At 44.1% G+C, this 22,287-nt stretch overlaps 1 protein-coding gene across 3 annotated transcripts in view; it reads right to left on the bottom strand.

Moving 5' to 3' along the window:
* Positions 1-19,199, bottom strand: part of tfcp2 (transcription factor CP2) — a 133,072-nt gene extending 113,873 nt beyond the window's left edge. Inside the window, exons 1-3 of one of the 3 annotated variants that reach the window (XM_072249631.1) lie at positions 19,043-19,199; positions 18,399-18,602; positions 17,599-17,815 (exon numbers count right to left, since the gene is read on the bottom strand). In XM_072249631.1, coding sequence (XP_072105732.1) covers positions 17,599-17,720 — 122 coding nt within the window. In that variant the 5' untranslated portion in view covers positions 17,721-17,815; positions 18,399-18,602; positions 19,043-19,199. Of the gene's footprint in view, positions 1-17,598; positions 17,983-18,398; positions 18,603-19,042 lie in introns of those variants that run through there. The other 2 variants (XM_072249632.1, XM_072249630.1) reach the window with 2 other exon arrangements.
* Between the last annotated feature and the right edge of the window lie 3,088 nt (positions 19,200-22,287).

The raw sequence follows: 22,287 nt of genomic DNA, 5'->3' as shown, positions 1-22,287 counted from the left end.
AGGCTTTGGAGTTCCTTCGATAGCATCAGCTCTCCTCCGCTAAGTTGACAAAAACTCTCAGAACAGTTTTTCCAATGAGGGTTCGGGGAGTTTGGCTCTGGGCTGAAATTCTTCCTCCTCAAGAGTTCTCCGCTGTTTCCCACGCATCTGTGTCATTATTCGCCTCAGGGGTTTCCTGACTTAGGACCACAAACTCTCTCTTCTCCAAGTTGAACTCATCCTTTCCAACTGACCATCCCACTGCTGCCACCATAAGTTATGACACATGAGCTTTGACCCAAGGAAAAATTAAGATGGCTGGAGTCACTTAGCACTTCCATGCAAGGCTGTTTATTTGATGCATCCAAAAAAATCAAATCAAACTTACAAAATTAGCAAAAATAGCAAGAAGAAAACCAATATTCATCTACTAGAAAGCACAATAAATAGCTCTATATTATTCCAGTGTGAACTCCTGACAGTTTGACCTCTCTCACCTACCAAGAGTGATGCACCCTGTTTTTTTTTATATAAAGGCACCAGGACATGCCATTAATTATCCACAAAGTTAGCTTAAGACTGCACATGAACCAGAATATGATGCACCCCACAATGTACAAACATTTGTAGTTACAATCATATTACAAAACCGAAGTATCTACCATAAGTACAGTATACAAATATTGACACATCATTTATACATGCCATTAATAAAGAAATGGAATATTCTAAAGTGTTATCGCAGGGAAGCACCATAAAGTTAACCCATTATAATACACTGGGTGGAAGACATTGAAGTGTGCCAACTCAGCACAATGACATGAGTGAGCGTGATATATACACATATATGTATGCGTGTGGGGAGTGCAGTTACTGAGCGCGCTCCATCACATTCTCTATATGTATATCTCCAGGAGTGGCCTGGAATATAGGGGACTTTGGGGTGTGGCCACAGGTGGCCTGCGAACGACTCAATTTCTCGCCAGTGTCGCCAACTGGAACGTCTGGAGAACAGAACATCACAATAGGCTGTCAGAGGCCTCTGCTAGTGAGGGTGGAGGGTCTGCCAATTCTCGAGTCTGCTGAGCTCGAATAAGCATTGCTTCAGATTGCAACATCGAAACAGCGATTTGTTGGTCTGCCTCTTCCTGTGGAAAGGGTGGCACTTCTCTGTCCCTTGTTAGTGAGAGAGCCTGTGGCACATCAAATTGCCAGTTGAACAGTAGTTTATGTTGGAGTGCAGATCATAATTTCTTTTTGTGGGCTTGCTAGGTGGGTGCTGATGCTTCTTGTTGGAACAAATGGGGAGAGTGTTGATGCTCCACTGCAGCTTGTGTGGGGGAAGGGGTTGGGGGTCTTTGGGGTTCTGTTTTTCTGTCATTCATTCTTTGGGGCTTTCTTCTGTTTTGTGGATGTCTGCAAAGAGTAAGAATTTCAGGTTGCATACAGTATACATTCTCTGATATTAAATGGAACCACTGAATCATCGCTGGTGACTGTAGGATTACTGGGAACTGTATGATTACAGGTACTACTAAATGACTAAGCACAAAGAATAGATATAACATCCAGATTGCAAAATAAAAGGTTATTCCAGATGCATTACTATCAAGAAACAACTCTTGACATCTTACTATTCAGTTTGATTTTCATGACTGAACAAACAGATAATTCCTAGCAAATCCAAAAGAATTTTGAATTTTATAATTTTGGCCAACAAACTCATTCAACAGCCAGACAGACTGAAGTTAGCAAATAAAGCAGGTGGCAGTGTTACAGCATGTACAGATCAAGGATTCTCATTTCAAGGATCAATTTTATGGCAAAGGTGACTGAAGTAGTGTCTGTGCAATAAACAATGTTTTATCAGGAGTACTAATCATTAAACTGTTTAAGGTTAAACAAATTTGATTTATAGCCTAAGCTATGACAGCTGTGCATTTTCCCACTCTGAAATTGAGATCAAATGCTAACAAGCATTTCAGTAATGGTAATGTCCTTGAGTCCTCAGGTAGGTAGTAAGATAAAGGCAAAGACTAAAAATCACAAGGCTGCTCACAAGCATAATTGTTGATCTCTGTTGCTCCTGGGCATGCTACAATTGAAAGCTTTGCATGCTAAAAACTCAGTAATGACTCAAAAGCCACAAGGTTTTCCTGGAGTAACACACAAGCACCTTTATTAGCCAAGTTTACAACATAAAATGAAAAAACAAATTTTAATTTTTTAAGAAACAATCGAGAAATTTCCACTATCACTGCTCCTTTAAAGGCACAGGATTATAGCTTTATATTGTTCAAAGTCATATCTTGCATTAAATTTGCCATTTTTCACTGGAAAATTTAGCCAAGATAATGTTATCGCATTAGAAGTGAAGAACATGCATGCTCTCTGAAGTAATCTTTTTCTCTCATTCTCTCTTCTTCCATCAGACAGTAGAAAAGCCTGAAAGCACGTACCACCAGGCTCAAGAATAGCTTCTATTATCTGTTATAAGATGCTATTATATTCTGTTATCAGATTTTTGAACGATAGGATGGACTCTGCCTCAATCTACTTTGCTTATGACCTCGCACTTTGTTTACTTTCAGTTGCTTTTACACCATTCTGCATTATGGTTTTACCTTGTTCTTGGTTCCTTAAGGTTGTTATATCCAGGGGTGGTCGTGGGGACAATGGCATGGGTCTCAAACAGACCCCAACAACCAAGTCCAACTCCTGGGCTTCATGTGTGGCTTAGCTACTAAGGCCTGCAGAACCATTTCAACTGACAAAAAGGGGCTATTGGTCCCTTAAAACCAGTCGCTTTGGGCAGATGGGCCTCATCAGCCGTAGTTCACAGCTCATCTAGAAGGAAAACTCTCAAACCTCTGCTGGCTTGTAGCTACTCTCACTCATGGGCAAGGCTTAGGTAGTAAACCTTGAGGGAAAAATTTGAAGCTGGAGTCCCCAAGGCAGTCCCAAGTTGAGTCCAATGCTAACTGGCAACTCCTGTGATGCTGCTAGTGCCAAACTGAATTGGTCTCTGCTGTCCCTTTGGGTTCATCAGATGTGTGGAGAGGGGGAGCTTGCTACATGGGCAACAGCTTGCTCTCCATATCCCAAGGTCTCTCACGCTTGCATATCTAGACAGCTAGGACACAATATCCATGGTCGACTGACCGACAGGAACCTCATTCATAGCTCAATGTACTGTGTAATGATTTGATCTGTGGAAACAGTATGCAAGAAAGGTTTTTACTGTCTCTTGGTACATGTGACAATAATAAATCAATACGAAGTTACAGAATAGTTAACAGTGACATAAAATTATTAAAACAGAAAGAGCGAGCAAGTTACCTAAAGTAGAATCCAGAAAGCTCCAATATAGTCAGATAAAAGATGAGATGCCGTCCCTCAAAATTTAAATGGGGATTGACTAACTATTTAGAGGCCTCATACAGAAAATGTCATAATGATATTGAGAAGAGGAATTAAAATCGCAGTCAAGAGGAAGCTGAAGTTCACCCCTGAGAACTGAATGCAGGTTTTCAGCAAAGTGATCGCCTATCTGCATTTGGTTTCTCCAATGAATCGGTGGACTGGACTGTATTTGGAAAATCATCTTAAAGAGTCTGAATGAGTATGTCACAGTTGTCACAGGCTTCACTAAAACATATGCAGATGAGTGTTTGCCTACGAGAAAGTACTATACATACCCGAATCAGGAGCTGTGAATGAACCAGGTGGTTCATAGTCTGCTGAGGGCTAGATCTATGGCATTCAAGAATGGCAACCCAGGACAGCACAAGAAAACCAAGGTACAACTTACAGAGGATCATCTCAAGAGCAAAGGAACAATTCTGAACAGAGGTTGGAGACGGAATCGGATGCACATCAATTCTGGCAAAATTTGCAGGCCATTTCTTCCTACAAAGCAAAACCTAACATTGTAAGTGGCAGTGATGCTTCACTCCCAGATGAGCTCAATGCCTTTAGCATTGAAAGTGAGAATAAAATAATAGCTATGAGGATCCCTGCAGCACCCGGTGACCCTGTGATCTGTCTTTCAAGAGGGTGAACATTCGCAAGGCAACAGGAGTACCTGGTAGGGCTCTGAAATTCTGCCAACCAGCTGGCAGGTGTATTTAATGACATCTTCAATCTCTCTTTGCTCCAGTCAGAAGTTCCCACCTGCTTCAAAAAGGGCAACAATCATACCAGTGCCCAACAGCAGGGTGGGCTGCCTTAACAACCAGCACCCAGTAGCACTCACATATACAGTGAAGTCCTTTGAGAGGTCATGTCCAAAATTAACTCCTGTTTCAAGAAGGACCTGTAACCACTGCAATTTGTCTATCGCCACAATAGGTCTATAGCAGATGCAATCTCATTGGCTCTTCACATGGTTTTGCATCATCTGCAAAATACCAGTACCCATGACAAGATGCTGACTTTCTCTACACTTGACTGTGTAGCTAAGCACAGCTCAAATGCCATCTAAGGATTTGCTGACGACACAAAATTTCAGATGGTGACAGGAGGGCATACAGAAGTGAGATATATCAGCTGGTTGAGAGGTGTTGCAGCAATGATTGTGGACTTTAGAAAGGGCAAGACAAGGGAACACAGGGGGATCAGAAGTGAAAAGAGTGAGCAATTTCAAGCTCCTGGATGTCAATTTCTGAGGATCTATCCTGGGCACAACATATCGATGCAGCTACAGCTAGAATGTCTTCCATGACGAGGTTGTCTCCAAGTTCACGGAAGGGGTCATGAGTTTCATCCAGAAGTGCATCGAGGATGTTGTGCCCCAGAAATCGATCAGGGTCTATCCAAACCAGAAACCCTGGATCAACAGTTCCGTGCAAGCAGCATTTACCACGCGACACAGAACTTATGTTGCCGGTGAACAACAGGAACTCAAGAAATGTAGCTACGATCTGCATAAAGTCATCGAGGCAGTGAAACAACAATACATGGACAAGATTCAGACTCAACTCTCCACCAACACATGCAGCTTATGGCAAGGTCTGCACACCATCGCAGATTTCAAAGCTGCTTCTATCCCAGATGAGCTAATTGTTTTTATATATACAAAAACGCTTGATTCAATGTTGCCAATACTGTCCCTGATGCAACTGGCAGCTTGGTCATCTCTGAGGCTGAAGTACACAGGTGTTTCCAACGAGTGGATGTCGCAAAGCTGCAGGACCAGGCAGCATCCCAGGGCGGGTACTCAGAGTGTACGCAGCACAACTGGCAGGTGTGTTTACAGACATTTTTAAACACTCTCTCCCCCCCAAGTGTAGAGCGCCCTCCTGCTTCAAATTATCCACCATTGTCCCTGTACCAAAAAAGAAAAAGGTAACATGTCTGAACGACTGGCATCCTGTCACACTCACCTCAATAATAAGCAAATGCTTGACAGGCTGGTCAAGGACTACGTCTGCAGCTTGCTACCACCCACACTGGACCCCCTACAATTCGCCTACCGACACAACCAATTGACAGGTGATGCAATAGCCACAGCTCTACACACCGTCCTTACACATCTGGAGAAGAGGGATGCTTATGTGAGAATGATGTTCTTGGACTACAGTTCAGCATTCAACATCATAATTCCCCTCCAGGTTCGTCAAGAAGACCTCGGCCTTCACCCTGCCTTGTGCAGCTGGATCCTGGACTTCCTGTCAGATTGCCAGCAGGTGGTAAGAGTGGGCTCCCTCACCTCTGTCCCTCTGATCCTCATCACAGGTGCCCCTCCGGGCTGTGTCCAAAGCACCCTCCTTTACTCTGCATACCCATGACTGTATCGCCACCCACAGCTCCAATTTGCTAATTAATTTTGCTGACGACACTACACTGATTGGCCTAATCTCAAATAATAATGAGGCAGGCTACAGAGAAGAAGTCATCACCCTAACACAGTGGTGTCAAGAAAACAACCTCTCCCTCAATGTCACAAAAACAAAGGAGCTGGTTGTGGACTACAGGAGGAATGGAGACAGGCTAATCCCTATTGATATTAATGGATCTGGGGTTGAGAGGATGAACAGCTTTAAATTCCTCGGCATAAACATCGTTGAGGATCTCACATGATCTGTACATACCAGCTGTGTGGTGAAAAAAAGCACAACAGTGCCTCTTTCACCTCAGACGGTTGAGGAAGTTTGGTATGGGCCCCCAAATCCTAAGAACTTTCTACAGGGGCACAATTAAGAGCATCCTGACTGGCTGCATCACTGCCTGCTCTGGGAACTGTACCTCCCTGAATCACAGGAAAATGCAGAGAGTGGTGCAGACAGCCCAGCGCATCTGTAGATGTGAACTTCCCATGATTCAGGACACTTACAAAGACAGGTGTGTAAAAAGGGCCTGAAGGATCACCGCAACCACAAACTGTTCCAGCTGCTACCATCCGGTGAACGGTAGTACAGCATAAAAGCCAGGACCAACAGGCTTCCTCCACCAGGCCATCAGACTGATTAATTCATGCTGACACAACTGTATTTCTATGTTATATTGACTGTCCTGTTGTACATACTGGTTATTATATAAAGTACACATTCAGACAGAGATGTAACGTAAAAATTTTTACTCATGTACATGAAGGATGTAAGTAATGGTCAATTCAATTCAATACAAAGAAGGCACGACAGCAGCTATATTCCATTAGGAGTTTGAGGAGATATGGTATATCACCAAAGATGCTCGCAAATTTCTACAGATGTACTGTGTATAGAGCATTCTACGCGGCTGCATCACCGTCTGATTTTACTGCACAAAATCAAAGTAAGCTGCAAAGTTGCAAACTTATTCAGCTCCAGCACAGGCACTGGCCTCCGTAGTATCCAGGACATCTTCAAGGACCGATGCCTCAAAAAGGTAGCATCCATCATTAAGGACCCCCAATACCCAGGGTATGCCCTGTTCTCATTGCTACCATTAGCAAGGAGGTACAGGAGCCTGAAGGTGCACACTCAACAATTCCAGAACAGCTTCTTCCCCTCTGCCATCTGATTTCTGAAGAGACATTGAACCCATGAACACAACCTCATGCTTTTTTTTTTAATTTGTTTTTTTTTTGCACGACTTCTTTTAACTTAACTATTTAATATATATTTACTGTAATTCAGTTTTTTTTTCTCTATTATGTACTGCATTATAGTGCTGCCGCAAGGACAAGTTTCACAACATATTACACCTAATTCAGATTCTGAGAAGGCAGCCACATCTATATACTACTAAAACTCTCATGCTCTGACTGTCTGTTTGTGATCTCCAACTAGCACAAACAGTGCATTACAGTGGCACTCTTTTTTGGCTAAATCGAATTAAAATGTGCTAACTTACAGAATGCAGGAAAAGTTCAGGGTTATATATTCGTATAAAATTGCTCATTCGCCAAAATAAACAGGCTCACTTTTAACCCGAGACCCGATCGGCCATCATGGAAATCGGGACGTGTCAGCCCGACGCATGCGCACGGCCAGTCTTAGCAGCGACATCTACCGGAGCAAAAGGGCAGGGCAGCTCTATTTCAGGGGCTCACATTCTGCTAATCACCATCAGCATGTGCAGGATTGGGACAGATCTAACTGCCACCCATCAATAAAAGATAATTAAATCTTATTGTAATGACGTACTTCGAGACACCCATAAAACCCTTTGCTGCAGTCAAAGGACAGCGGTGACTATATCACGTCCATTTAGGAGAGCGCCAACCATATCATCAAGAATAATCAGTATCCTTTGGGGTTACTGCTTCGTATCTTCTATCTAGCATTAGGGTAAAAAAAAAGTGGTCAGCCTAATTATGCCGCATGGAAAGGGAAGGGGGACATTATGGTCAAGAGATGATGCCAAACGTCGTCGGGAAACGGCAAGGAGAGGGAGAGAACAAGAATCGGATGAGGCCAGGGCCGCATGACTCCAGGATCAAAGAGTCAGGACAAAAAAAGATGAGAAAAGAAGAGACAGAGGAGGGGAGGCATGCACGTCTCCAGGATCAGAGACAAACAACAAACAGCAGAAGAGATGAAGAGACGAGGGATGAAAGGGCTGCATGTCTCCAGAATGACAACAAGAGACACAAGAGTGGCAGATAAACCAGAAATAATGCCATCAAAAGTGTCTTTCGTTAAATGCAGAGCAGCTATATTTGCTTTGCTACGCGTCATTCTTCTTTAATAAACTGAGGTTTTCTACTTCAGCTTCCAAAGCAAAGCAATACCAATAGCATTCAGGAAAACTTAATGTTCATTCTGGTCACATCAGACTGCACTACCCTTCTCTCAAAGGGTGCACAAACGGGTCACCTCGTTGTCTAGTTGAACACTGAATGCAGCTGACTAGATTGGAAGTTAACAACCATATTATCCATTTGGCTCTACAGCTCTTCAAAATACTGAATGGAATTGTATACACACAGAACAGATAGAGCCTCAGCATTCTATTGGCACCTAGAATACTGGCAATTTTCCCCCAGGTCAGGAATGCAGATCGATCATTGGGGTCCTCTCACTAGCAGTATAAAAGTCCCATATTAGCCAAGATGAAGGGTCTCAACTCAATGTTAACCAGACATTTCTTTTTGTAAATGCAGCCCAACCTGCTGAGTCCCTTCTAACACAATAAGGTGGGAAAAGACGACCCACATTACTCCCGTAATTAAGCAGATTACTCATGTACGTAATGCAATAATGATATAGCAATTCCATACATTTTGCAATCACAGAACACTCCCCAGCTCAGAAGAAATTTCAGAAAAAAATGTTGAAAGCATATTCCTCTACTTCACAAATGTCATTGCAAACCATCCCCAGTCAAGTGTCATCATTACACTTTTCATGCAAACATCCAATTAAGTAGCAGTAGGCCACTTGGCTGCAAGATTTTCTCTGCCATTTAACAAGATTATTAACAAGGGAAAATCTGCAGATGCTCAAAATCAAAGTAATACAGGTGTCCCCCGCTTTTCGAACGTTCGCTTTACGAAACTTCACTGTTACAAAAGACCTACATTAGTACCATTTTCGCTTTCAGAAGGTGTTTTCACTGTTATGAAAAAAAATCCAGCCCACGATAAAAGGCAGTGCGTGCTCCAAGCAGCCGCTCTCCCCCGGATTCGGAACTGCTTTGCTTTAACACATGCCTGTGAGCAGCCGTTTGCAAGATGAGTTCTATGGTGTCGGAAAAGCCTGAAAGAGCTCGTAAGGGTGTTACACTTAGTGTAAAACTAGACGTAATTAAGCGTTTCAATCATGGTGAACGAAGTAAGGACAAAGTGAGTTTGGCTTGTGGAAGCTGACGAAGATGATGTTGAAGAGGTTTGGCATCCCATGACCAAGAACTGATAGATGAAGAGCTGATGCAATTGGAAGAGGAAAGAATAACAATCGAAACCACATGCAGTAGCGAATGGACCGAAAGTGAAGTCGTCCAGGAACTGAACGTGAAGCAACTGCATGGGATTTTCGCTGCAATGATTGCAGAAAAGTACGACTTTAATTTTGAAAGGGTACGTCGGTTTAGGGCATATTTGCAAGATGGATTGAGTGCTTACAAAGAACTGTATGATAGAAAAATGCGCGAGGCTAGCAGTCAAGCATACCGTTGATTTTCAAGCCTTCCACATCAGCCACAGCAGACGACGAACCTCGACCTTCGACATCGAGGCAGGCAGACATAGAAGAAAATGACCTGCCTACCCTGATCGACGATGAGATGACACCCCAGTGTCCCACCACCCCAATTCCCAGGCCGCGGACAGATACCGATTCGTGGAGAATGCAACGGTAGCCAGGAGGCACACAGCACATCTTTAAGAAAAAAGCCGAAATAAACATGCTAATTAATTAGGTGCCGCCGACACATAATTATCTGCCCAGATCAGAGACGATGCAATTGGAAATCGGCACTGATCTGGGCCGACAATTACATGTCGGGCAGCACCTAATTAATTAGCTTGTTTATTTCGGCTTTTTTTCTTAAAGATATGCTGTGTACCTCCCGGCTACTGCTGCATTTCTGCATGCTTCGCGGCAATGTATCGCTCGGTGGCCTGGAGGGTGGGGGCCACTGCACCACCCAGCCTGTGACGACTCAGTCTAACACACCATCATTAGTGTGCTTGGCAAGCTATCTTCCTGATTCCGGTAAGCGATACTACACTGTACATACATTATTTCTACTTTATATAGGCTGTGTATTTTTACGTGTTATTTGGTATGATTTGGCAGCTTCATAGCTTACTGGAGAGAGTGATCTTGCCAAAAGTGCTTGTGTGAGATTTTCTGCCGACGGCGCTCGCGTGAGATTTTCGCTACGAGAACAGTTCAGTAATGATTGTGGAAAAGTATTTCTACTTTATATAGGTTGTGTATTTATCATATCATTCCTGCTTTTACTATATGTTACTGTTATTTTAGGCTTTGTGTGTTATTTGGCATGATTTGGTAGGTTACTTTTGGGTCTGCGAACGCTCACAAAATTTTCCCATATAAATAAATGGTAATTGCTTCTTCGCTTCACGACACTTAGGCTTACGAACCGTTTCATAGGAACGTTCTACCTTCGGATAGCGGGGGAAACCTGTACACACAAAATGCTGGAGGAACTCAGCAGGTCATGTAGCATTTATGAAAAAGAATAAGTAGTCAATGTTTTGGGCCGAGACCCTTCATCAGGACTGGGGAAAAAAAAACACAGTCAAAACAAAAGGGTAGGGGGAGGAGTAAATATATGTAGCTATGGCAGCAGGTTGAGTGAACACATGATCAAAGAGTCAAAGGGCAACAGAAATCACAGAGGGGGGAGTAGTGAGAGGGTTTCACTGAATTCCTGAAGGGAAAATTTGAACTTCTTCAGGGTAGGCATCCCTGGAAGAGACTTCGCAGTGTAGTAGTTGAATAATTGAACTGATTGCAACCTCAACTTCACACTCCAATCAGCTTCTGCATTTCAAAGGTCACAAACAAAATAGCAGGTTGCAGTTTCAAGAATAAATGAAAGACACTTAGTAATGCAGAAAACATAATAACCAAGAAGGTATGTGATTGTTTCCTCCCCCCACTCCCACACCCCAGAAGTTCTTTCATCAACTTTCTCTGGAAAAGGACTGCTGAACTCTTGATTGAAAAATAAAACTTTTCACAACAGATTTCAAAATTAAAAACAGAAAAAAAATCTCATTTCAACTTGCAGCACATAAGATCAAACATTTATAGATAGATACTTCCAGACAATTATCCTACTACCTTTTGCTCACACATTATCCAATTGTCAATACAATCTGTTGCACTTAGTCAAAAATTACTTGGTACTTTACAAACCACAATTGCACAAAATATACAAAACCAATATTATGCAGTCACTCAGTTAAATTCTTTTTTTTATTAGATTATCAACTTCTGCTGGCTTTTCAGGGTTTGTATGCACGATTCCACCTATTTTTCTGTGAAAACTGCAGCCAATAACCATGATAATTTATTCTCTCCCTCCCCCCACAGGAACAAAGTGCTCTAGGTGAGGGGCTTCTAGCACTGGAGAAGAACAGTGTTAAAGCATTTTTAGTAAGGGGCAAAAAAAAAAATCAATCAAAAGGCAAACTACCTCTGGCTTCTTTTGAACAAACTTCCATCCCATTCCATTTCCCAGGCTCTTTGCATGACCTGGTTAGAGCTTCTTTTGTGCACTTGGATATTTCTGTCCATTTTCCACACCACCTGCAAATCCTCAGTCATAGGAAGAGTTCATCTTAAACCAGAGTAAACTGTTTTCTTAAAAATCTGTGGATGGAAAATTATGCCTTATAGATGCATTATTTCCCCCACAAAGTGTGTGCCAAGAGTGGAATTTTGCCACAAATCATGGTGACAAAGAATATTTATAGTTTTACAATTATTACGTGTAGATTTACAATGTTAAATCCTGTCACAAACAATTTAATATGGGCAGAGAGGAAAAGTAGAAATGAGAATGGTCTTGTACTATCAAAAAGTGAATGATCTTAAACAAACGGGCAGTAAAATGTCGCGGGACATTTGGCTTTTCATTAAAAAAATTGATAATTTTTTTGATCCAGGAAAAATTAGGGCAATACACTTTCGACATAATAACTGTCAACTTGATAGATGTATATGCCTCTTTACACAACAATTTGTCCTCCACTTATTTGACAAGAAATAATCAATATTACACAATCTTAACCATCATTTGCAGTGGGGGGGGGGGGGGAGAAGCCTGAAGGAAAAATTAACATTTACTTGATACTTGTGAAAATTATAATATTTCTATACAAATGAAAAGAACTTGTACGTTACATCTTGCTCACCACGGCTGTTGCAAATATCTAGTTGTAGTACACTTTGAAACTGTAAATAGAATTATCTCCTTTCTCCTACTTCTGACCTCCCTCCAGTCTTTGCTCCAAAACCCTGGCACACAATAGTAGGAAATAAATAATTTCAGTTAAATAACACAAGCAGTGAAATGGATCTCCCCATTAGCATGTTGATCTCAACATAATCAGATGATCTGGATGACAGAACTGGTTTGAGACAGAAACTGTGGCATTCACTTTTTTAAAAAATAACAGACACTTTCAAACTTGGTTTCTCAGTTATACAATATCACAGCTCCAGAGAAATCAAAATACCAGTCATGCACTGGATTCATTGCAACACTGGAGCACATCATAAACTAAATTATTTGTTTGCTATATGTATTACTGTGACTGGAATTCAAGTTATTTAGCGTATTCCCCATTGTCACTTCTTCCTTTTGTACAACTTCAAACAATCACCTGCTGTCCATTCTGACAAATGAACAATTTAATTTTTATCCATTCTCCATAATTGTTGTTGTTCGTCCTTCGTAGTCGAAGATGACCATGGCTTCAAAGTCAAATGGGAGATTGGTGGCTGTGGGTCTGGAGGTGACTGATGAGGCCAATCCGGGCCCTGAAGGCTCGCCCACATGTGGGACACAAGTGGGTGGGTGCTGTCGTGGCAGGGGATGCTGCTCGGGCCTTGCGCACAGCACACTTTCGTTGCGCCTCGATGATGCGCCTGACTTCAGCTGCACGGGCTCCTGTGGTGATCTTGCTGCGCCAAGCTGGATGGTCGAGGGCAAGCGTCTCCCACGTGTTGATGTCGACACCCAGGCCTTTGAGGGGCGCTTTGAGGCAGTCTTTGTAATGTTGCTTCTGCCCCCCGACTGAGCGCTTGCCCTGACACAGTTCTCCGTACAGCAGCTGCTTATGCAATCGGCTGTCTGGCATTCTGACCACATGTCCAGCCCACCTGGCTTGGGCTTTCAGCAGGAGGGTGTAGACACTGCAGAGCCCAGCTCGTTCCAGGATTTCCGTGTCGGGGACTTTGTCCTGCCACCTGATGTGGAGGAGTCTGCGGAGACAGCTCAGGTGAAAATGGTTGAGCTGTTTGGCGTGTCTGCTGTAGACAGTCCAGGTCTCGCTGGCGTAAAGGAAGGTGGTAAGGACCACTGCACAGTAGACCTTCAGCTTGGTGGTAAGGCTGAGTCCTCTCCGCTCCCAGATGTTCTCACGGAGTCTCCCAAAGGCGGCGCTGGCTTTGGCAATCCTGTTGTTGACCTCAGCGTCTATGCTCACTGCGCGCGAGAGAGTATGCTGCCCAGGTAGGTGAAGTTGTCGGCTGCCTGGAGGTTCTGGCCCTTCACCGTGATGCGCGGCTCCTGGTATGGCTTTCCTGGGGCAGGCTGGTACATAACTTCGATCTTTTTGGTGCTGATAGTGAGACCGAAGTTGTTGCAGGCTTGTGAGAAGCAGTCCATTTCACGCTGCATCTCCTGCTCTGTGCTGGCGTTGAGTGCTATTCAAAACATTGTTTAGTTACAAATCACATACCAAAAACATCAACTGTCACTTGATATTATAATACAGTGGATTCTGGTTAATTGGGACACATCAGGACCAGTACATTTTGGTCCAATGAAATGGCTACCCTAATTAGTTGAAATTTCATGGAACTAGTTAAATAAGTATAAAAAAAGACAAACTATCGTTTAACTGAGTAACAAATATTGTATTTAAAATACAGAACAAATTGGAACACTGCCAAATCTATGTTCTATAAAACTGTATTAGATCCCAATAATTATTGGCAGAGGAATTCATCCAGTGTACGTTGCCATTCTTTTAATTGACTGTAAATTAACAAAATTGGTGCTGACACCTAGTGAAGATAATGGCTACAATGCTTTCAATGATTGCATCCTCCAAATCTTCAATTTTATTGTAATAGTCAGATGATTATCAATACTCTCCAAATTTGTCATAGTTCCTAACTTGAAGTAGTGAAATAGGTTCATTTTCACTCCTGGCTATTTCTGACATCTCTAAGCCTGAATGCTTGAAACCACAGTGAGCAAAACAGTTCTGAATTGTCTTAATGCTCATTTCTCACCAACCATCAGTGATAAAATAATTGCTTTTTCAACACAAGCACACACAACTGACACTATTTAAAAACTATTCAATCTAAGCTTGGTGTAGTGTCTAATGACTTTAAAAAAAAGATGAAGCATAAAAATAAACTAGCAATATAAAAACAAACAAACCTACTACAGGTATACAACAGTGGCTAAAGGATGCGACACAGAAATTAACATAGAGATATGGCAGAAATCCTAAATAATTATCTTAGATCAGTCTTTATTGTAGAAGGCACCAAACACATCCAAATAAAAATAGATAAACAAAGGGAGGAAATTAAAACAATTTATTACTAAAAAAGATACCAAGCAAATGAATAGGGTTAAAAGGCTGATAGGTCCCAAGCCTACAGCCAAGGATCCTAAAGGAAGTAGCAGAAAAGACTTGGTGGTATTCTAAAAACAATTTTCTGCTACATTCACAAAGATTGTAAAACCACAAATTTAATACCACTATTCAAGAAAGGATGGAGAAAACAAAAAAACTACAGGCCAGTTTGCCTAATTATGTTACAAAACACAGGAATCCATTGAGTTAGCACAGGACATTTAGAAAGCCATAAGAGTCAAGGCCTCCAAGAGGACCACAACCTTGTCATGGTTTGAAGGCTTGCATGCCTCAATGACTTGGAGAACCACGTCAGGGCTTTATGCTTTGGCTCTTGGAAGGATTGCTCATGCCCAAAGATTATGGCCAGTCTATGAGTAGTTCACCGATCCTCCAGGTTCAGGGGTCCATCTCAGGGCTAGCAACCCTGATTGGTCAAACAAAACTGTTAATAAGCAGCAATGAAGAATCCTTCTACATCTTTGTGGGACAATTCTTAAGTCCCTATCCAGGACTTACATGACTGACAGTAAACCACAAGGAAGCTACTGACATGAAGGAAGCTGTGGACACTGCCAGAGATGGAGGACCTTCATTGCTGCCCTATATGTCACCCGCATAACAGGTAACCAAGAACAAGAGTCAAGGAACATCAACAGGGTTTTTTTGAAAGAGAAATCATGCATGACAAACTTGCTGAAATTCTTTGGGGATGTTACAAACAGGATGGATAGAGGACACAGTGGATATACCTTTGGATTTTCAGAAAGCATTTGATAAGGTGTTGCAATCAGTTATTGAACAAGTTAGGAGCACATGGAGTTGGGGATAATATATTGGCAAAGCCAAGGGAAACAGTCAGAATAAATGGGTCATTTTCAGACTGGAAATCAATAACTAGCAAGTTACAACAGGAATTAATGCTGGGGCTTCAACTATTTAACAATCTATTTTAATGACTTGGATGAAGGAACCAAGTCACCGATAAGCCAAATTCACTGATACAAATTAGGACGCTTTGCAAACTGCAAGGATCCAAATTGCCCACAACAGGATAGATAAAGTAACTGGGAAGAAATTGGCAGATAGAGAAAGTGTAAGGTTACTCCCTATGGAAGGAAAAATAAAAGCAAATTACTGTATTTAAATAAAGTTAAACTACAAAACTTTGGTATGAAAGGGATCTGGGCTTTTTTTTAAGCATGAAACATAAATGAGCAAACAGGTACAGGAAGTAACACGCTGGAGGAACTCGGCAGATCAGGCAGTACCTATGGAAATGAATGAACAGTCAATGTTTTGGGTCGAGACCTTTCTTCAGGACTGGAAACGAAGGGGGAAGATGTCAGAATAAGAAGGTGGGTGGAGTGGAAGGAGGATTAGCTAGAGGGGATAACTGAAGCCACGAAGGTGGGAAAGATGAAGGGCTGGAGAGGAAAGAATCTGATAGAAGAGGAGAGTGGACCATAAAAGAAAGTGAAGTAAGAAGGGACCCAGTGAGAGGTGATACGCAGATGAGAAGAAGTAAGAGGCCAGAGTGGGGAATAGAAAAGGGGAGGGGAAGGGAAATTTTTTTAACCAAAGTTCCACTTTTGGCGGATGGAGCAGAATGCTCGACGAAGTGGTTCCCATTTCACAACAAGTCTCCCCAACATAGAGGGGGCCACATTGAGAGCACTAGACACAATAGATGACCCTAGCAGATTCACAGGTGAGGTATTGCCTCACTTGGAAGGACAGTTTGAGGCCCTGAATGGAGGTGAATGAGCCAGCATAGCACTTTAGCTGCTTGCAGGGATAAGTGCCAGGAGGGACAAATGGAAAAGTGAATTGCAGAGGAAGAGATCCCTGCAGAAAGCAGACAGTTGGGGGGGGAGGGGGCGGAGAGAGAGAAAAAAAAGGTAAAAGCACAGATGGTCAGCAAATGAAGAACATGCGGGCGAAGGCAGCATCAATGGTACAGGAAGTAATTGTGAAGAGTGGCCTTTTATTACAAGATGGAGTATGCGAGTAGGGAGGTTTTGATGCAACTTTGACAAACAGGGCACTGGTGACACTGCACCTGGAGTACTATGCAGAATTTTGCTCTCCATATTGAAAAGTGGATTTCATGTTTTTGAAGCAAGTTGCTCTCTGGAATGAAGAGGCTGACCTATAAAAAACAGCTGAAGGTTGAGCTTGCACACATTGGAGTGCATAAGAACAAGAAATAATCTATGGAAACATGCAAGGTTCTGAGGGAGATTGACAGAGGCTTCACTTAATAACCATATCTAGAAATAAGGGGTATAGTCTTACAAGTTTGTCCATTTCAAACAGAGAAGAAAAATACTTTCCAAGAGGGTCATAGACACTCAATCAGATACAGTTCAAAGACAAAACTTCTTTTCTATCCAAGCAAATGGGAGTAACACCAATCCTCTATTGCCAATAATACCAATCACCCCTGGCCATTATAAAGTAATTCAGTCCAGGCCAGTAATAGAACGTAGTAGTTGCCTGAAACAGTGAGTCCAATACTACACAAGAAAGTAAGTTAACTGACATATAACAAACACCTTTAATGCAGAAAATCGGCATGAGTCACATTATAAAATACATATTGGAGTGGAAGGATTTGGAAAGGAACAAAAATATTCAACGCTTATTAAATCAAGGCAGAAATCAACATGACAAAAATGTCGGTGACATTTGAAGTTGCAATGCATTGACTATCAGGTGCAGTTGTAGCAATGAATTGCTACATCAACAAATGACCATGATAGAAAACAACAGCTCACAACATCAACAGAGCAGATGTTACACTTGTTATTTTAAATTCCAGCTTTCAAAATTACCTCATACTGTAGGCTCCTGCCCCCAACTCCTGGCCGATTCCAGACAAACTGGCGTCAAAATCTTGCACCAGGCCGGATTCGATAACCTCATCCGGCATTGGCATCTTCAGCGCCCAGGCCATCTCCGCCGATCAATAAAGGAAAACAGCCCGTAAATCCGAGTGATAAATATGGTCACAGGCTTCCCTCAGCGCGATCAACTGACTCCTACGAGGAGCTGGGAGAAAACAAACTGCCTTACAGTAAATAAAGCACGGGGAAATAATATACATGTATATATAGAAGAACCATCCACAAGAGGTGGTGCACGCGGAAACCGTCCCGTTAAGGCCAGGTCCCACACTCGAATACCTCCACAGCCCCAGTCGCGCTCGATCCTAACCATCAAAGATGGCGCCGCTGGGACCTTATAGAGAGACTCTGTGACCTGATTGATGCCTACACGCTGCCAATTAACTCCTATTGCCCAATCAAGCCCTAGCGTCTTTGTTTTTGTCTGACGTCATTCTGGAATCTTCCTATCAGCGCAAACCTGAAGGCTAAACGTTAACGTTATCGAGGTATCGTGACGCTTCGGAACGGAACGGGGTTGTGTTTTGTTAAATTAGTAATTTCGTTCAATTTTTGAGTACTCAGACCAAGTAAAAGCTGTCAAACTCTTCGTGTTGCCCCTCTCCATTACTTTGAACCAGTTTCCCACTGCCTTTGCCTTTGTTGGCATTTCCCCCCAAATGACTTTTCCTCATCTGTGAGCCTACATGTAGGTGGGCTCAAAAATTGCAACCTCCGTCCACTCTCACCTCTACGTTCCCCAGACGCTGGTGATATTAGATCGGTGTGACCAGTTTGCAGAGGGACGCCTGCAACAACGAGCTATGTGGTACATTTGCTAACGAATCAGCCTGGTAACATGCCGAAAATGATTGATGAAGAATCTTGGCCACCGAGTCAAAAATATTTGTTTCGGAATCGAAGCGGAAGTAAAAACAAATGAACGAAAAGCACTGAAAGATAAACAGAAATCATCTCAAAAATATTAACCTTTTATTATATCAGCAATAGTTACTTGTAAATATGAAACTATCTGCTGGAGTGCAACCTTGAGGATTTAAAAATAGATATCTGTTTTGGCGGATATAAATCCCTTCCCGTATTCCTTGAATAAAAGCAAATTTACCCTGTGGCTGCTTGTGGATCTTTTGTGCAGAAAATTGACTACAGATTTTTCCCATAGAACAACAGCGACTATAAAGAACACAAGAAAATTGGAGCGAGAGTAAGCCACTCGGCCCTTCAGAATGACCATAGTTAATCTATCTTGGGCTCATCCTCTTTTGTTTAATTCCACATCACTCTCAATTCTCTCATCTTTAATCCATCTCCACCTTAAATGATCTAATACTCTTGTCTCCGCAACCCCCAGAGAGAAAATATTTCTACTCACCTCAGTAAACACCAGGAATTCTGCAGATGCTGGAAATTCAAGCAACACACATCAAAGTTGCTGGTGAACGCAGCAGGCCAGGCAGCATCTCTAGGAAGAGGTACAGTCGACGTTTCGGCCGAGACCCTTCGTCAGGACTAACTGAAGGAAGAGCTAGTAAGAGATTTGAAAGTTGGAGGGGGAGGGGGAGATCCAAAATGATAGGAGAAGTGAGGATGGGGAGGGATGGAGCCAAGAGCTGGACAGGTGATTGGCAAAAGGGATATGAGAGGATCATGGGACAGGAGGCCCAGGGAGAAGGAAAAGGGGGAGGGGGAAAAAAACCAGAGGATGGGCAAGGGGTATAGTCAGAGGGAGAAAAAGGAGAGAGAGAAAGAATGTGTATATATAAATAAGTAACGGATGGGGTACGAGGGGGAGGTGGGGCATTAGCGGAAGTTAGGGAAGTCAATGTTCATGCCATCAGGTTGGAGGCTACCCAGACAGAATATAAGGTGTTGTTCCTCCAACCTGAGTGTGGCTTCATCTTTACAGTAGAGGAGCTGTGGATATTCATGTCAGAATGGGAATGGGATGTGGAATCAAAATGTGTGGCCACTGGGAGATCCTGCTTTCTCTGGCGGACAGAGCGTAGGTGTTCAGCAAAACGATCTCCCAGTCTGCGTCAGGTTTCGCCAAGATATAGGAGGCCACATTGGGAGCACCGGACACAGTATATCACCCCAGCCGACTCACAGGTGAAGTGTCGCCTCACCTGGAAGGACTGTCTGGGCCCCTGAATGGCGGTAAGGGAGGAAGTGTAAGGGCATGTGTAGCACTTGTTCCGCTTACAAGGATAAGTGCCAGGAGGGAGATCAGTGGGGAGGGCTGGGGGGGAATGAATGGACAAGGGGGTCGCGTATGGAGCGATCCCTGCAGAAAGCAGAGTGGGGAGAGGGAAAGATGTGCTTAGTGGTGGGATCCCGTTGGAGGTGGCAGAAGTTACGGAGAATAATATGTTGGACCAGGAGGCTGGTGGGGTGGTAGGTTAGGACAAGGGGAACCCTATTCCTAGTGGGGTGGCGGGAGGATGGAGTGAGAGCAGATGTGCGTGAAATGGGGAAGATGTGTTTGAGAGCAGAGTTGATGGTGGAGGAAGGGAAGCCCCTTTCTTTAAAAAAGGAGGACATCTCCTTCATCCTGGAATGAAACTCCTCATCCTGAGAGCAGATGCGGCGGAGATGGAGGAATTGCGAGAAGGGGATGGCATTTTTGCAAGAGACAGGGTGAGAAGAGGAATAGTCCAGATGGCTGTGAGAGTCAGTAGGCTTATAGTAGACGTCAGTAGATAAGCTGTCTCCAGAGATAGAGACAGAAAGATCTAGAAAGGGGAGGGAGGTGTCGGAAATGGACCAGGTAAACTTGAGGGCAGGGTGAAAGTTGGAGGCAAAGTTAATGAAGTCAATGAGCTCAGCATGCGTGCAGGAGGCAGCGCCAATGCAGTCGTCGATGTAGCGCCAAGAGCCCCAGCCTCGAGGATGCCGCAGCCAAGCGCCAAGAGCCCCAGCCTCGAGGATGCCACGGCCAAGAGCCCCAGCCTCGAGGATGCTGCAGCCAAGCACCAAGAGCCCCAGCCTCAAGGGTGCCGCAGCCAAGTGCCAAGAGCCCCAGCCTCGAGGATGCCACAGCCAAGCGCCAAGAGTCCCAGCCTCGATGCCGCAGCCAAGTGCCAAGAGCCCCAGCCTCGAGGATGCCGCGGCCAAGAGCCCCAGCCTCGAGGATGCCGCATCCAAGAGCCCCAGCCTTGAGGATGCCGCGGCCAAGCGCCCCAGCCTCGAGGATGCCGTGGCCAAGCACCCCAGCCTCGAGGATGCCGCGGCCAAGCGCCAAGAGCCCCAGCCTCGAGGATGCCGCGTCCAAGTGCCAAGAGCCCCAGCCTCGAGGATGCCGCGGCCAAGCGCCCCAGCCTCGAGGATGCCGCAGCCAAGCGCCAAGAGCCCCAGCCTTGAGGATGCCGTGGCCAAGTGCCCCAGCCTCGAGGATGCCGCGGCCAAGCGCCAAGAGCCCAAGCCTCGAGGATGCCGTGTCCAAGAGCCCCAGCCTCGAGGATGCAGTGGCCAAGTGCCCCAGCCTTGAGGATGCTGCAGCCAAGCGCCAAGAGCCCCAGCCTCGAGGATGCCGCGGCCAAGCGCCAAGAGCCCAAGCCTCGAGGATGCTGCGTCCAAGAGCCCCAGCCTCGAGGATGCCGTGGCCAAGCGCCCCAGCCTCGAGGATGCCGCGGCCAAGCGCTCCAGCCTCGAGGATGCCGCGGCCAAGCGCCCCAGCCTCGAGGATGCCTCAGCCAAGCGCCCCAGCCTCTAGCCAAGCCTCACCCTTGCCTGGTTCTGGGGTCCGAGCCCAAGGCAAGACCCAGTTTCTGGGTCCTTGTCCAGTCTCGGGCTCGGAGTCCAAGCCTCGTCCTTGCCTGGTTCTGGGGTCCGAGCCCAAGGCAAGACCCAGGTTCAGGGTCCTTGTCCAGTCTCAGGCTTGGAGTCGAAGCCTTGTCTCCTAGTCCATGGTTTCTTGTCCTGGTCCCACTTTCCCTAGCCCAAGTCTGCGTTCTTGTCCCTGCTCCGTGCCTGAATCATGTCACTTCCTTACTCTAGTCAAGTCCTGTTCCTTGTACTTCACAGTGTCTGTGTCTTGTATTTGGGTCTGTTCCCAGCAGCCCCGTGTGACAAAACTCATTAGTTCTTTCAAATCTATCCCTTATTTTGAAACTGAATCAGAATCAGATTTATTTTTCCCACCTGTCATTAGGTTCTTGGACAGTCCATGAACACTACCTCACTATTCCTTTTTCTGTACTATTTATGGTCATTTTTTATGCATTGCACCATACTTCTGCCATAAAACACATTTCATGACATATGTCACTGATAATAAACGATTCTGATTGTTGTTTTATGGCAGTAGAGTACAAGGTATAAAATTACTATAAAAATTACAATTAAAAAGTTTTTTAAAGTAGTTCAAAAGAAGAAGACAGAATTTGTGTTTATGGGTTCATGGGTCATTCACAAATTTGATAACAGAACAAACTGTTCCTGAAACATTGATTGTGGATCTTCAGGCTCCTGTACCTCCTGCCCAATGATGAGAGTTCTTAATGATGAATGCCACATTTTAAAAATGTCCTTAATCGTGGGGAGGGCTGTGTCTGTGATAGAACTGGTTGAGTCTACAATCCTCTGCACCTTATTTTGATCCTGCACATTGGAGCTCCA

The sequence above is a fragment of the Mobula birostris genome, chromosome X, assembly GCF_030028105.1.
Source record: "Mobula birostris isolate sMobBir1 chromosome X, sMobBir1.hap1, whole genome shotgun sequence".
NCBI lineage: Eukaryota > Metazoa > Chordata > Chondrichthyes > Myliobatiformes > Myliobatidae > Mobula > Mobula birostris.
Note: the sequence above shows the minus strand (reverse complement) of the source record. Positions and strands in the feature narration are given on the sequence as shown.